The sequence below is a fragment of the Castor canadensis genome, chromosome 4 (assembly GCF_047511655.1).
Source record: "Castor canadensis chromosome 4, mCasCan1.hap1v2, whole genome shotgun sequence".
Classification (NCBI taxonomy): Eukaryota; Metazoa; Chordata; class Mammalia; order Rodentia; family Castoridae; genus Castor; species Castor canadensis.
The window spans coordinates 141,783,399-141,800,326 of NC_133389.1; the positions used below are offsets into that span (position 1 = coordinate 141,783,399).

At 34.5% G+C, this 16,928-nt stretch overlaps 1 protein-coding gene across 2 annotated transcripts in view; it reads left to right on the forward strand.

Annotated features, from left to right (window-relative positions):
* Nab1 (NGFI-A binding protein 1) overlaps window positions 1–16,928 on the forward strand; it is a 37,990-nt gene that overhangs the window by 16,890 nt on the left and 4,172 nt on the right. Inside the window, exons 3-7 of one of the 2 annotated variants that reach the window (XM_074071288.1) lie at window positions 1,530–1,663; window positions 4,028–4,079; window positions 12,880–12,969; window positions 14,812–14,968; window positions 16,424–16,540. In XM_074071288.1, coding sequence (XP_073927389.1) covers window positions 1,530–1,663; window positions 4,028–4,079; window positions 12,880–12,969; window positions 14,812–14,968; window positions 16,424–16,540 — 550 coding nt within the window. Of the gene's footprint in view, window positions 1–1,529; window positions 1,664–4,027; window positions 4,080–12,879; window positions 12,970–14,808; window positions 14,969–16,423; window positions 16,541–16,928 lie in introns of both variants that reach the window. The other variant, XM_020176420.2, reaches the window with a different exon arrangement.

The window sequence follows — 16,928 nt, forward strand, 5'->3', positions numbered from 1 at the left end:
AAATGAGTTGTGTGTTAAAATCTCTTACTGTGATTGTAGAGTTGTCTATTTCTCTTTGTATTATGCAAGAATCTTGTTAATCTTTAGTTATACATTTTGCTTTAAAATTCATTGTTTTATTTCTATTAATATAAATACACAAAGTCCCTGTTAATAATTTCCTGTTACATCTTTTTATCATCCTTTTACATTCAGCATTTCTAAATCCATGTTTTCTGTATATCTCTTCTAAATAACAATGGTTGAATTTTAAAGACTCCCATGACATTCTTCATCTTTTACCTGGAGCATTTGGTCTACTTATGTTTATTATAATCAGTAATATTTTGTATTAATTTCCATTCCCCCCTCCCAATACAAACACACACTCTATATGTCATATTTATCATTTGGGATTAGTTTTCTTCTGTCTAAAGTTAATCATTTAGAATTCGACAACTATTTGCCCATGCTGGCTTCGAACTATGATCCTCTTGCTCTCTGACTCCTTAGTAGCTAGGATTTGGGGCTTGAGCCACCAGTGCCCAGCTAGAATTTTCTTAATGAAGGCCTATTGGTGGAAAATTCTGCCCTTCTCTATCCTACCAGAAAATATCATTATTTTGCCCTCATTCTTAATTACTATTTACTGGGGACAAATTCTATATTGCCCGTGATTTTTCTCTTACTAATTGAAGATATTTATTTGGCTTTTGGCTTTCTTTGTTCTGTTTCGAAGCTAGTGGCTATTCTGGTCTTTATTGTCTGCTTTCTAAGACTTGTTTCTTCCCCAATTTCTTTCTCCTTTCCTCTCTTTCTGATTCTGAGTTTTTCTTGGTCATTTTTACTATGTTGCTTTTTAGTCATATTTTTAATGTCCTATATTGCTTTAGATGAAGTCTTCTAAGTGTTTCTGCTCTTTGTTTTTTGTGTTTTCTCTTTTGATGCCTTCTTTCTTTGACTAGTTTATGATTTCTGTCTTTGAACTCTTATTTCTTGGAACTTTAACTATAGGAGTGTTTAGAAGTTCAGGAAGAAAGTGGATTCCTGTAGAAGTTATTTGATTTTGCTTCTACAAGGCAGCTGTGGAGACACTAAAACTCTGGGACCATGTGAAAATAAATTCTCAACCCACTTAATTATGAATTGGGATGGGTTTACAGTTATGAAATCTCAAAAGTTTATATTCTGTTCTGTCTCACTTAGCACCAAGGTTCAAGACAGGTAATTCTCTTGATTCTCCTGGGGCTTCAGATGATTCTCTCCTTCCCTCTTTCCCTCCCTTCTTTCTTCCTTTCTTTTTTGGTGGAGATACTGGGGTTTGAGCTCTGGACCTCATGCTTGCTAGGCAGGTGCTCTGCCATTTGAGCTATGCCTACAGGTAATTTTCAAATTCAGCTTTATATTGGTTTGTAGTACTTTGCAGTTTCAGCTTTTCTTTCATTATAAAAAGATGTGAAGTTTTTATATTAAGTGAAACATTTTATATATTAATGAAATAAAAATGCTTATAACTTTTATGTCTTTATTTGGGTATTTTGGCTATCCAGCTCACTGTAAATGAAGCAGCTGCTCAGCTGTGTGTGAAGGATAATGCCCTGCTGACAAGAAGAGATGAACTTTTTGCCTTGGCTAGGCAGATTTCTCGAGAAGTCACCTATAAATATACTTACAGAACCACCAAGTAAGTGTTAACCGACCCACAATTTGTGTGTGTGTTTGTGTGTGTGATAGTGGTGTTTGAACTCAGAGCCTTGTTCATACTAAGCAAGAGCTCTACCATTTGAGTCATGTCTTTAGCCATTAGGTTTGCATTTTCTTTTGAGATATGGTCTCCTTAACTTTGCCCAGGCTGGCCTCAAACTCAAGATCCTTTTTTTGTTTTTTTCTTTTTTTCCTGCCTCTTGAAAGCTGGGTTTGTGGTGTGCATTACCATGTTCCACTTTAATTGGCAATATACTTTCATTGCTTTGTAGAAGTTGAGTTTGAAACACCATTCATTGATAGAATGTGAGCATTTTTGAAAAGTCATACATGTGAGGTTGGTTCTATAAAATTAAATAATGCAGTTGCTAATACATGCGTACATGAAGATATTGCACAGAAATTCCTCATATAGGTATCTTAAACAAACAAAAATGTCATTTTATTTTTTACAAAATCGGAGAACAGGAGGGCAGAACAGGTCATGCCTGAGGAGTTGTTACCAGTGGGGAGCGGGGAGGATGTGGGACTAGGGTTGAGAAGGGTGAATATGGTGCCAAAATCGTGTACACATGTATGTAAATGAAAAAAATGAGACCTGTTGAAACTATTACCGGACTGGGGGAAAGGGGAATAAAGGAGAATGATGGAGAGGGTAAATTCAACTATGATATATTGTAAGAACTTTTGTAAATGTCACAGTGCTCCTCCAACACAACAATAATAAAAATAAATAAATAAAAAATTTTAGCTACAAAAAAGCATTATTGTTTAAAAGCAACTTTTTATTGTTAATTTTTAACTGGCACATAAAACCATAAAAATTGTGCATATTAACAGGGTACCATGTAATAATTTCAACACATGTGTACATTGTCTGTGCTTAAATAAGGTTAACTAAGGTTAAATGTTCAACCTTGTTTATGTATTAAATAGTTTAACATTTAAGGTTAAACTGTCAACTATCTCCTTAAACATTTGTCATTTATTTATTTTTTTTTTTTTATAGCATGGGGCTTGAACTCAGGTCTTCATGCTTGCTAGGCAGGCACCATTACTGTTTGAGCCACTCCACCAGCCCTTTTTCTGTGATGGGTTTTTTTGAGATTGGGTCACGTGAATTATTTGCTTGGGGCTGATTTCAAACTACAATCCTACTGATCTTTGCCTCTTGAGTAGCTGGGATTATAGCCATGAGCCACTGGCACCTGACATTTATCATTTCTTTATGGCAGAAACATTCAGAATTCTTTCTCTATGTTTTTGAAATATACAATATATAATTATTATCCATAGTTGCCATACTGCTCAATAGCACATTAGAATTTGTTACTCCTAACAAAGTGATTTTCATTGTTTTGTTCAATTCTCCTGTCTTCCTCTCTTTTGGAAAACAGTTTCCTAGTACAATATCGTTCTGATGGTTTAGATACTCTTCTGTTACGCACACTTTGCTTTTGCGTGTGATGATGGGATTTAGATGGCCATTAGAGATATATTTATACATTCGCTAACTGCATGAACTTGTTGAAGTCTCTGAGGAGACAAAATGGTTCCTTTGGCAAAGTGTTTGCAATCTGAGATTAGCTGAATATTGAATATGTAAAAAGACCATGACTCAATTGTTATAATTCTAAATATGGATGCTTGAGTTTTTAGTCTTTTGTTATTGGAAATAATGCCATAATAAGTAACATCACATGTACCTTATTTTCTTGACTCCAAGATGTACTTTTTAACATTTTAACATCTTTTATATTGATGAATAACTTAGAGTTGACGTGTTGTAGTTTCGTTGGCAGTGATACTTCAGAATGACATGTTAAATAGTTACGTATCTAAGTACGTAAGATGGAGTGCCATTTTATATGTGTGTTGGTACTGCTGGGATAGATTCCCCGTGGACAGACTCTGAGTCAAGGGCAAGTATGTCTGTAATGTTAATAGACAAAATGCAATTTATTATCATGTAACCTTAAGCATTTATTTTAAATGACCATTTTTGTCATTTTATCTTAAGTTGTTCCTGCTGGATGATAAAAGGATATCATCTTTGATATTTTTCTTTTTTGTTATACAATAATCATGAACTATATATTGAGTGTTTTCTCTGTGGGAGTTCTTATGTTAGTGGTCTTAAAATGTAAAATGGTGTCTACATATTCCCCTCATGTTAGTTGAAAATAATGAAAAATCTTTTTTGTTATTTTAATGTTCAGAATAGTATGTTATGTTTCATGTTAGGGGCTTTAGGGTTATATATTTTGGGGGAAGGTTTTAGACTGAGATGCCTTAGGAATGAAATGTTACCTTCTCAAGTTTTTCTTTCTCCTTTTCTTTTTAGGTCAAAATGTGGTGAAAGAGATGAATTATCTCCAAAGAGAATTAAAGTGGAGGTATGGTTATGTGTAATATTTTCTTATGTTGATAATGTTTGCTTCTATTTTGTGATCCTTAAAAGTGGAGTAAAATCTTATTAGTTCATACAAAAAGAATGGTCCTGTAAACTAGTAGAAAATGAATTGTAGAATCTTAAAGACAACAGAATTTTCTAACCCTCAAGTATCTGAACTAATTTGAACTAGCAAACAAGAAAATTCTTAAAGGGAAATTACATTGACTAGATTGGTACCAGTTTATGAAGATTGACTTGTACATTAGTGTTTCTTATAGATTTAAAACTCTTTGCTGGTTAAACAATTTTTTATAGTCTTATATCATGAGTTATCAAATACATTTCAAAGGAGCAAATTTTTAGTTTCTTCATATTATCTGACAGCAATGACAATTTAGTAGCTGTAATTTATGGAATCTTTACTATAATTAAAATCTTTTTTTTAGAGGACCATGATTGAGACTGTTCTTCTGATGTTAGACTTGCAAGTGGTAAAGTAGAAGTTGAGCAAGAAATACGTACTTTTCTTAGGGCTCTCAAAAATATAGAATGGTTTCAGAACTACTGTTCTTTAATTTGGATTGAATACTTTTCTAAAAAGTAGTCTACAGAGTGGAAATTTGAAGTTAGGTGTTCCTTTCTTCCTTTTTCTCTTGGTTGGGGATGGGGTTTAGTACTCTCTTAGCCATTCTGTTATTTAATTTTAAGTTATAGCAAATAAGTTATTCTTGACTATCCTATATTTCCATCATCATATTACATTTACTAAGTACCTATTAATATCTATTTGTGTAACAATAATCCTTTATTCATACTAAAACCAGAATTATCTTGTAAAAACACAAATCCCTTTTTTGCTTAAATCTTTCCAGTTGCTTTCTCCCGTCCCTGGAAGGAAATCTAAACTTTTCCTGAGGCATCTAAGACCCTGCTGCACCCTTTGCTACTGCCACTTCGCATTCCCACTGTGTTCTAGCTACCTTGAACAACATTCTGTTCCTAGAACCAGCCAAACTCATTTGTGCCTCAGTACTCAACATTCATTCCTCTACCTAGAACAGTTTTCTCTCAGTGACTGTAGGCCACAGCTGAATTTCCCTGGCTTTTTTTTCTGAAGGGGCTTTCTCACTCCCAAATCATACTCAGACTGTTCTTCTGGCTTGTTTTATTTGTTTTCTTTCATAGCATTTACCACTATCTGGTGCTATTAAATGTTTTACTTATCAGTTTGCATCATTAGAGTCAGGCTTCTTATCTGTGTATCCACATACAGTATACTCTAGAGTTTATAACAGTGCCTTGCACTAAGTATGCATTTAATAAAATCTGTTGGATGAAATAATGGTTGTTGATAGATGTCTTTGACTTCTAAAACTTTTATCCTAAAATAATACTTTTCAGAGAAGAAAAGAAAAAAATCACATCTTTAAAAGATTGTAGACTTGCTTCAGTGGTTGTAATCCCAGTTATTCAGTAGGAGGAGATTGGGAGGATTGTGGTTCAAGGCCAGCCCTGTGGTTCAAGATCCCATCCCTCCAAATAAGCTGGGCTGGTGGTGCATGCCTATAATTCCAGCTCTGAGGGAGGGATAGGTAGGAGGATTGCAATCTAGGCCAGTCCCAGACAAAAACTTGAGACCCTGTCCAAAAAATAAGTAAAGACAAAAAGGCTAGGGGCATGACTCAAAATGGTAGAGCACCTGCCTAAGCAAGTATATGTCCCTGAGTTCAAGCCCTATTATTGCCAAAAAACAAAACAAAACTGTACTTGTATTTGTCATCCACCTCACTGTTAGCTCTGGAATAATGTTTAAGATGGGCTAGCCTCAGCTACTATTCAGAAAATTTGTTGAAATTGTCTGTAAGGCTACGTTGAAAGTTAGTCTAACTAGTGAAAACCGTTCTATCATACTGTACCCCAAGATAATGGGCAAGAGAAGAGCCCTGTGGATTTAGTTGTTAGTGACTTGCTGCTGCTGAAAGAGAAGATAGGTGAACACAGAAACTGCTAGGGTTCGTGCCACTGGAGGATTTAAAGGAAAGAAGGTACAAATCCTCCCCAGTGGCCATGAAGCATGGTCACCTGCTAGGCTAGAAACACATCCATGTCTGTTTTTCATTGTTGGTCCTCAATGTCATCATGGTTCAGGCTACTGTCATATTTAAGCCCAACTTTTCCTTCTTTCTAGCTTCAGAGATCACTACTGAACATTGAAACTTGTGGTCATAGACAGTTTTGAGCTGCCATTGTGTCTTGTTTGGCTGTAGTAAGTCTTTCTGAACTCTGTCGATGGCCCTAACCTGAAATTTAAGCAAATGGTTTGTTTTATTCAGTTACAGTGTTTTTGAGTTTGTATAAGAATCCCAGGTGTTGGGTTGTAACATTAGATATGACCTTTCTGTTCCTTTGAAATACATAACACTAGAGACCATTTAATTGTATAGTTCTACATGGTTGATTGTTTTTCTAGAGTTCACAAAACCCCATCAACAGTTCTGGATTTGGAATTAAAATAATTAATGTTTCTCTTTTTCAGTGAATAAGAGTTCTATCCCTTCCTAAATAAGACAAGTGACTAATCAACTCAAACTTATTTAATACTTGTATATACTGTGGACTTTTAATTTTGTTTTCCAGAAATAAATAGAAAATTTAGCACAATGATATGCTTTTTGTTGTTAGGTTCTTTTTGGCGGGGGTGGGAGTGGGGTGGTACTGGGTTTTTAATCTAGGGCCTTGGGTTTGTTTTTAATTTTGTTTTGTTTTTGCTTAATTTTTTAAAAAGCACTTATGTATTGCAAGTCACCAGCATCTTTTCAAAGGGTGTGTGTCTTGTGTTTGTGTGTAGGCCACATAAGTATAATTTTTTGTAACGTATATAGTCTTGGTATAAATTCTGGGCTAAATTCTGTTGTGATATACTGTATGTCAAATTTGAGATAATAGAAGTATTCATTTGGTTCTGGAAGCTGTTATTGAAGTAGTTAGTTGAATGTAAAGGGTTTCTACTCCTTCAAGACTTAACCAATAGAGCACACATGCCAAGTTGGTCACTTTTTTCCATCTTAAAAGAAAGGTAATTTTCACAAAGAACAAAAAGAAATGTAATGATAAGTAGACAGGGTAGAAATGACATAAAAATAATTTGGCATGTATGGGAAAGAGAAACATTTTCTTGTCTGCACTTATTACTGCATTAGGGTGTACTAGTTGGTAAAAGTAGTGCTTTATTCAAGTTCAATAAGATCTTTTCTTGCTAAATGCTGTATTTCCCTAATCTGTACATGAAGAGTTGGATGGAATAGAGTTTTAAAATACTTGTCTGATTTTTCTCTGTGGAAAGCACTTACCCACATAGAAGCTTGTTCTCTCCTAAGGATAGTTAGCTACTTTTAAATTTTTTAAAATATCAATATATACATTGTATAGAAGTACTCAGGATAATCTGTTATCCTTACATAGTGCTCCTCTTTACATTAAAAACCAGATTTTGAACTTTATTTCTTTAATTCCCAGAGTAAATGAGATTGCCACAGAGAAAATGCCTGCCAGCTTAGATAGGTCTTAGGGAAACTACCACTTGGAGGGGACTGCTAGCGAAAGCACCTCTTTAGCCCTGTGAGTTAGTAAGTAAGCCTTGAGAACACTGTGGGACTAGATGAGAGCTGCTATAAGTCCAGATGAGCTAAACAGAAAATGAGTTTTGTGTGTTTTTGCTCTTCGTTTTCCTCAGGGACCCAAATCTAGGTATAGGACAATTGTAAAACTTAGAACTTTTTATTAATGCTCTTGTGTGTGAGCCCCTGCTAGGCATTTAGAATTCTTTATCACAGATGTTCTTGCCTACCCTATAGAAGGCTTTATGATTTCCACTTTACAGCCAAGGCAGACCCAGAAAGGCCCAGTAACTTGCCTAGGTTGCCACATTGCTGCTTAGTGGCAGAGCTAGGCAAAGCAGTTAGAGACAACTGGATGAAATAAATGAAATTTGTTAATAGAGCCCAGAAAGTCAGAGATCTGGGTTTGAAGAAGACTTAGAGGAAACATCTGGTAGCAGGTCTAGCAGGGTGGGGGTAGAACTATGAGGAAGGAGGAGGGAAGAGGGTCAGAATCTCCACCTACGCAGTAACTAAGCTTGTTGAAAAGAAAGCGGGTCTAGTTTGATGTAGGCTCTGCCCCCTCTGGATTAGAAAAACAGAAGCATTACAATCTGCTATTCATACAGAAAATGTGAGTAGAAAAAAGGAAAATGCACATGTGGGGTTGAGAACATCTGCTGTGACGAGTCATTTAAAGACAGCTAAGCAGGGACTTTGAGAGCTTGCTGTGTCTGGTAGAAATGATGAGGAATGACAGTGGTGACCAATAGGGTGAGAGTAATTAGGTCATGAACAGCATTCAGTCCTGTATCTTTCATCTCAGCGCTCAGACCCAGAGTCTCATCAGCAAGGGAACACTGTGATTAATAGCAGCAGCCAAGAATATGACATGTAGATAAATTGCTCATAGCATGCCAAAGCTGGTACCTGAGAAAAAAAGCTTCTTATTGACATAAAACAAAATTCCTGTGCTAAATATAATGTGAAAGAGACCAGTTTCATGAGAATGTTCTCACTTTGATTTCTAAGTCATATATTTTGAATAGCTAAACCCATTTTATATCTCATGCAGTGATCGCTACTTAGTCCTATAGTTCTCCTATTCACGATAAACTAAAGACTGTGGGAGAAAAATCAGTATGGCTAATGTACTCAGTTGCAAACAGATCACTGATTACGTGGGTACTATTATTTATTACTTATTTCAGGCTCTTATTTCTCTTTATTAATGATGGAGCAGTATCCATTTTCCAAAAACTTTCATATGCAGAGTTTGAGGTTCCATTCAGCTTTTCATGGTTGTAATAATCCTGACAATGGTGGCATTATGTACTTGACAAGATTTGCCACTTGCATTACTTCATATAATCCTCAGGAATCTCCACTGAGCAGATAAAGCAGATGGTATAATCTCCATTAAAAAATTGGGAACACTGGAAATAATGAGGTTAACTTTCTTTACTGGGACCACACATCAGGTTCCTAACATAAGAAGACTAGCTAACTCCTTTCTCCTTTTGCAAGACTTTTCAAAATAGTGTTGAGATATTGGGGTGTCTAGGGAGTCTAGTTGAGTGCACTCTACTAAGAGCCTGCTGATGAGCTGGTTACACTCCAGTCTTAGTTTCCAGTCCTGATTTTGCCCCAAGCTCCAAACTCCGTCCCTGGTTTGTGTACTATATGTATAGGGAAATCTCACCAGCCTTTAGCCTCAGCATGTCCCCAGTGGAACTCATTAATTTTCCTGCCCCTCCCCAAAACTTTTGTAGTGAATATTATTGTCAAACTTCCATTTACCTAATCCCAGGAATTTTTTGTTTCTCTGTTACATATGCCACTGTCCAGGACTAAGTCACCATTCTCTTCACTACAGCGCTCTAACTAGTCTCTCGACCACCATCCTTGACCCCATTGCATTCAGATTTAATTTTAAATTACAATTTAAAATTCATATCTGGCCAGTCTCTTCTAAGAATGTCAGTGGCTTTTCTTTGCATTTAAGGTAGTTTTTAAGGCCTCACAAAATCTGTCCCTCCATTTCCAACTTCTCTCACTACTCCTTCTTTCTTAGTGTAACTACATTAGATGTGTTCCAGCTTCTGGATGTCTTGTTCTTTTTGCCCTGGGCCTTTATATAATCTGCTGTCTTTTCCTAGAGAACTATTTTCCTTTAAGCCTCAACTTAAATATCATACCCTCTGGAGAGCTTCTTCTGCCACAGTGCCTTGGCTGGGCTCTGGATCTCTGTCCATTTCCCTTTCTAGACTGTATTTGTGAAGAAGGAAGAAGTTATGCCTCTTATTTGCCAGTGTATTCCCATATCTGTATTGTGTTTGAACTGGTTAGATGACATTTTTATTGAATTGAATAAACATGCTTCTAGATTTCTGGTGTGTTTTTTCACTAACATTTCCCTACAACTATACTCCATATTTTCTTGTTGATTTTAGTTTTAAATGTCTAGATTCTCATTTAAGATATTGAGACTATGTAAATATCCCTAAAATGTAACCTTTTCCCCTCAGTGTAATAAAAAGATAGTAAGTCATGAATAGCATGCTATTTGCTTTACTTTGATTTAATTTGGTGGCTTTTTGGATGAACCTAATAACATTAGTAGCCAACATTTTTGGGAATTTCTATATGTCAAGCACTGTGCTGTTTGTCATGAATGTTTTACTTCTCTAAAAATGATTCTATAAGTTAGCTAGGTTCTATAATGTCCATCTTACAGATGAGAAAACAGGCACAGAGATGAAATAACACAGAAACAAGTAGTATAATTGAATTTCAGACTCTGTGCAAGTCATGAGTTAAAGTCAGTTTTATAAGAAACAACTATAAGAGAAATGCTTGTTGTGTTTATTGTTGTGAGTTTTAGGGATTGAGCATAAGCTTAGAAGCCAGTGTCTGTGCTGTAAAATGAGGGAAACCTGGGATTGTTTGTTGAAAGATCAATATAAGGGGGAAGATTAAATACATATTGTGAGAAGATTAAAATATGTGATGTGGAAATTGGTACTCCTAAAATAGACTCCTAAAAATTGATTGGTGCCCTTATATTTATGTTTTTGTTCCAAGTATTCAACTAACTTACTTCACTGAACTTTAGAACTTAAAGGAGGACTTGAGAAAGAGTAAGTTGTATTTTTAGGAGTAAATAAATTCTTAGAAGAAAAATGGAATAGGTAAGAAAAAGTATATTTTTAATTTCACCTGAGCTGTATACATTTACATAAAGTTCGTTCTAGCTCACCCAGTGATTATGTTCTATACATTCATGAGCCAATGTAGGGATCTAGAAGGGTGCCTGTCTTCAGTACTTTAGAAGTGCTGACTGTGTATAAAGCTATTAAGGCTACCTTAATATGTCAAGCTAACTTGCTTTTAACTCAATTATATTATATATTTGAATTTTAAAAATAGAAAATTGGTTATTACTTAGGAAATTAATTTTGGTGAATGAAATATTTGAAAACATGGGTCTGCAGTGGAGATATAATTTTTTGAAAAGACCCTGATGGAGGAAAATGTTTTAAACCAATATCTTATACACCAAAGAAGGTAAAATATTTTGCTATCATTACATTATTACTTTTTTCTGCTATGTTCTTATAAGAACTTTGGTTTTTAAATGATTCACTCTTTGTTATAATGATAATAGCTTATCAGACAGGGGAAATGCATATTTTGTTAATGACAGGTTCTGTGAAGAGTCCTTTAGTTGTTTTTCTTCAGGTTTCTAAAATCATCATGATGGTTTATAGTTTTAAAGTTCATGTGGAACAATAAACAGGCAATGAAAGGAAACTTGAAAGAAATAATAGTGGATTATCCCAAATACATAGGAAGTATAAAACAAATATAATTTAAGTTAAAGTCTTGCTTGGGAAGAGTGCCCCAAATAGGACCTATTTCATAAGAATTTAGTGTGCATTGCTATTCTTATGTAGTGATTATTACATACTAAAAGCATAATCTCAACCTGCTTTATCTCATTTGGTCCTCAAAGCAGCTCTAATAGATAGGTTCTCTTACTCTCAATTTTTTAAATGAGGAAAGTGACATTCAAGAACATTAAGCTGCCCAGAGGTGTCACAAAGCTAGTAAGTGGTAGAACTAAAATACAGCTACAGGTCTTCCTAATTTGAAAGGCCTATTTGCCTGTCATAGGATGTGTTAAAGGAGATATCACAAGCCAACATGAATAAATTCTTGGTAAATTTAGATTAGGACTGTGGGATACCACTTAAAAAATTTTTTTTAGTTTGAATGTTTATCACATTACAAGATAAATCTTAGGTGGATTAGTGAGTTGCATTAAAAAAACAAAGCCTTATAAAAGATTTGGGTACTTACAAATTTCTAAAGCACACTACCTTTGAAACTTTATAGCAATAGAAGAAATCACAAAATAAGGTACAAGTTTATACAACCATGGTATGTAAAATTGTTCTGAGTATCATAACAAAAATAAATAGGCAAAAATTAAAAAACAAAAAACAGTACCCAGTGCTGGCAAGGAAACTTTCATGTATTGCTTATGGTATAGTAAACTAGTAGAGGCCCTTTAGTGTATTGTATTAGAAGACATAAAAAAATCGCATCCTTTTGTAGTAATTCTTCTTGGAATTTTTTTGTAATTGATAATCTAAACTATGGAAAATGCTATTTTTGTGAAAATATTTTCTGTAGTATTTTTTTCTTAAAACTAGAAGTTAGGCAAAGTTAGTGATAAGGGCAGAGCAGGACCTACCTGGAACTGAGGAGGGAGGGGGAGAAGGGTGAGGGGGGGGGGCAAGGTGGAGAAATGACCCAAATAATGTATGCACATGTGAATAAATGCAAAAACAAAACAAAACTAGAAGTTAGGAAAAGAATAGAAAATGTCCAATATGAGGATAGTGGTCAGGTAAACTACTAGTTGAACTGTTAATGTAACCATTCATCAGTGATCATAAAGTTTGCTTGCCTATGTAAAACAATGGGGACAATTACATTTTTCTTTTTCATTTATGTGTTTACTGAAGTTAGAGCTGTAGAAAAGGTATTTGTACCATAAAAGACTGAAATGACATATTGTACATTAAAATCTTAACTATTTATTTGGGTAGTGGGATTAAGGTAGTTTTCTGAGTTTCAATAGCACAGTTATTTATTTTTTAAACTCTTAATAATAAAGACTTACTCTTTGACTCACAGGATGCTTTTCCAGATTTCCAGGATTCTGTGCAAACACTCTTCCAGCAGGCCAGAGCTAAAAGTGAAGAACTTGTAGCTCTTAGTTCACAGGTAACAGAAGTTTCTAGTTATTATCTTATAATAATATCTGTAGGTTAAAAAATAAATGGCTGCTTCATTAAGGCTCAGTTTTAGTTTTTTGAGAACTAAATTTATTTCTGGTTGTTTTTAAAATGTCCGATCCACAGCTGTATCAACAAGATAGCAGTAACAACTTGATTTGATTTGGTTCATGAACAGAGTCTGATATGGTGCTATTTATTTATTCTTGTAGTTTTGTAGGAAGTGAGGCAGATTCTCTATTCAAGAAAATTCAAAAGAAGCAATTTCATATCAGGAAGACAGCCATGTTGACCATGACTGTATAATATAACTCTGAAATAAAGTAGCACTGGTTTTCAATAAAATATTAATAATGTTGTAATTAACTCATACATACTGAAAAATAGTTAAAATAATGCATATCTTGAGGTAATTTTTCTATTACTTAATTATGTATGTTCAGAGAAATAAACATTTAAAAAAATCCTTTGCTGCTGGGCACAGTGGTTCACACCCATAATCCCAGCTACTCAGGAGGCAAAGATCTGGAAGATCATGGTTCAGGGATGGCCCAGGCAAAAATGTGAGACCCTGTCATCTCAAAAATACCTAAAAATAAAAAGGGCTAGGGACGTGACTCAAGTGGAAGTGGTAGAGCACTTGCTTAGCAAGCTTGAGGCTTTGAGTACAAACCCCAGTACCACCAAAATAATAATAATGAAAAGTGCCTTCTGCAAACATCTTTTAGAAAACACTGCAAGTTTTATTCTTATTGAGCTTCCCAATAGTGACTTGCTTTTATTCCAGTTTTGTACCTGCCCAGTAATTTTTTTTGCATGTTAAGAGGATGAAAATACGTTTTTCCCCTTAGAAATGCTTATTGAAATGTTACCAGTTAGTAAAAAGTTCAAATGAATGAAGTCGTGGTTACTTTTGGTCTGGCTTATGTCCATTTAGAAATATAGTATGAGCACTTCTATTTATTCAATGAGTTAATGAGTCCTCCTATTGATTTTTTATATTGTGAATCATGGCTTTTTCTAATCAATTTTATATAGCACCTTTTTTATATAAGCAGTAGTGATTCATATCTGTGCAGTTTGACTGTTACCTCCTTGGCAAAATTTCATAGGTATGCTGCTTTGAATATACCATATATAAGTAATTTGGTGAAGTATATAGAAAAGGAATTTAAAACACATGCAGAGATAAATTTGTCAGCTTTGCTAATTTTATATTTTAAACTACGTTCTATGATTGGTTGGGAACTATTGCAGTTGCATTCTGTGATGAAGGTAATGATCCTCACTGGCACTGATGCTTTTCTGCATAATTTGCATTGTTTAGTTTAGTGGGAGGTGTGTTTGTCTTGTTCCTCTAGACAGCCGTTTTACACCTTTTCTCCTCCAAACATACTGTCATCATTTCAGAGTCTGTGTAGTGCCAGATCCTAAAATAAAAATGCCAAGATTTCACCCTGTGTGTTAGAAGTGGATGATAGCAGATGTTGCTGTTGCTTTTAGGTTCCTTTTTAAAAAATCACTTAAAGGGACTTAATACCTTGGAAAACAAAGCTGGGGTTATGCTGCTTTTGAGCCAGGATGGAATTCTTTTTCTAGGATTGAGAAGAAACCTTTTTTCTTTTATACATAATCTAGCATTTTGTGATTTAACATGCTGCAAACATTTATTCATATTCATAGAACCAAGTATACCACATGAAGTGTGAACTAATTTTAATGAACACTAAATATATTTAAATGCTGGAGTCTGAAATTGGCATCTTTAAACCATTAAAAAAATCTAGGATGTTTTCAATACTGATTTTATTTTTGATTTACTTACTAGCAGCCTGAAAAGGTGATGGCAAAGCAGATGGAGTTCCTCTGCGCCCAAGCTGGCTATGAGAGACTGCAGCATGAGAGAAGACTGTCTGCAGGGCTTTACAGGCAAAGCTCGGAAGAGCACAGCCCCAATGGCCTCCCTTCTGATAGCTCAGAGGGACAAGGTACGTCCTCAGAATGATCTTTGCCTTTGGAGCTGCTACCGTCACTTTTTAAAGAGAAACTGAAAAAAATGAGGATTTTTAAATATGGATGTTTTATAGAGATTATTTTATAAATTCCCTATGAAAATTAATTTTATTCCTTTTCAGAAGGAATAAATTCATCCTGCATATTTGAATTTATAAAAATAAGCTTTATTATTCCTATACATGAGTCAGTGTTGACACATGTGCTTAACGTGTATTTTGAAAAGGGTTGGTAAGAAAGGGAGATGTGAATGCTACAGATTTTTTCATTGGAGTTACTTCTCTATTTTTTCTTGTGATGGGAATTAAACTCAGAAGTTTTTGCAAGCTAGGCTAACTTCATGTTTCTTTAGACTTCAAAAATAGATTTGTCTGAAATTTGTAACATTTATTTCTTAAGAATATGATAGTTGCTTCTAAAGTGTTACGAAAGAGTACAATTCTTTGTGAATAAGCCCCTGCTCACATGGAGCTTACACACTAGTGAAGGGACACAAGAAATATATATAAATAAATCATCTAGTTTTACTTAGTAATAAGTATTTGACAAAAACAATAATCTGGTAGTGTTTTCTTTTTATGTATTATTTTTATACTTTTCTATACACTTTTTACACTTTTGTATAGAGTAGTTATGCTATTGTCAAAAAATAGACTTCCCAAGTAAGAATACAATCTTAAACATTTTCCAACCATGGAATGAAATATTACCTTTGTCAGCAGATCACAATATTGGAGGAGAAAAAAGTTCTTCCTTTTTAAAATATGAAGTTTCTGGTTTTTAACTTTTTAGTCTTTTAACTTCTCCAGTTCTTAATAATTAATATTTAACAGTTAAGAAACAAAGGCAATTATGAAAGATTTAATGACTGATTTGTTACACAAGGATAACTTACTGTGGGGTAGCAGTTTGCTAATGTCACAGATTTACATTTATAACAGACAATATAATTTAATGCATAAAGTGTTTTTTTACTGTGTCTGTACTGATCATGTTTTTTTTCATAGTTTTTTTCGAGGGGTGGGTAATCTGTAATTGACTTGAAGCCATCTCTGTCTCTCTAGTCTTTGTTGTTATAAGTAATGACATGCCTTGGTAAAATGGTTGTACTCGGAAGACAATGCCTTACTGGTGTAATATGAGAGGTATTGCATTCCACAGTTGGAATGTTTACTGGAATTCTCAGTCTTTTGTTTAGTTCATGTTTAACTCTTAAAATATCCTAACAGAATTGTGTACCTTGGGACTAGCATGAAATGACTTGCCATTTTCCTCCTAAATTAGTTAATGTTTTTTTCTCCCATTATTCCATTTATTTGTTCAGTGCCTATTAACATTCTTCAATCTTTCCAGGCAATTTTATGAAAAGTTACTTTAAAGAAATACTATGTGTGTTTTAAATATTATTCATATTTTTTTCTTCTCAATAGGAGAAAGACCTTTGAATCTCCGAATGCCCAATTTACAGAACAGACAACCCCATCATTTTGTGGTGGATGGGGAGCTGAGTAGACTTTACTCCAGTGAGGCGAAGTCCCACTCGTCAGGTAAGAATGTAGTACATGATTGGAGAGTAAAACTTGGATAACACATCTTTAAATCTCTTCTCCTACTCCTGCTGCTCTTCCACCCTGCAATATCATTATGTACAATGTTACTAGTTAGTTTTTTCTGCTTTAGAAATTACAGATTACCATGATAATTAGCTATTCTTTTTGAAAACATAGTATTCCAAAGAATGATCGGTAAAATTCGTGAAGGTTGAGACTGCTTTGATTACCTGTACACAAATAGTGACTTTTATATAAAAGTGTAAATTGAATAATAAATGGCTGATTCAAGTTTGGCTGGTTTGCCCTTTTCTAGCAATAACATAATATAAAATTAATGGGCTGTGTGTTTGTTTTCATGCTAAGAAAGTCTTGTGTATGTGAA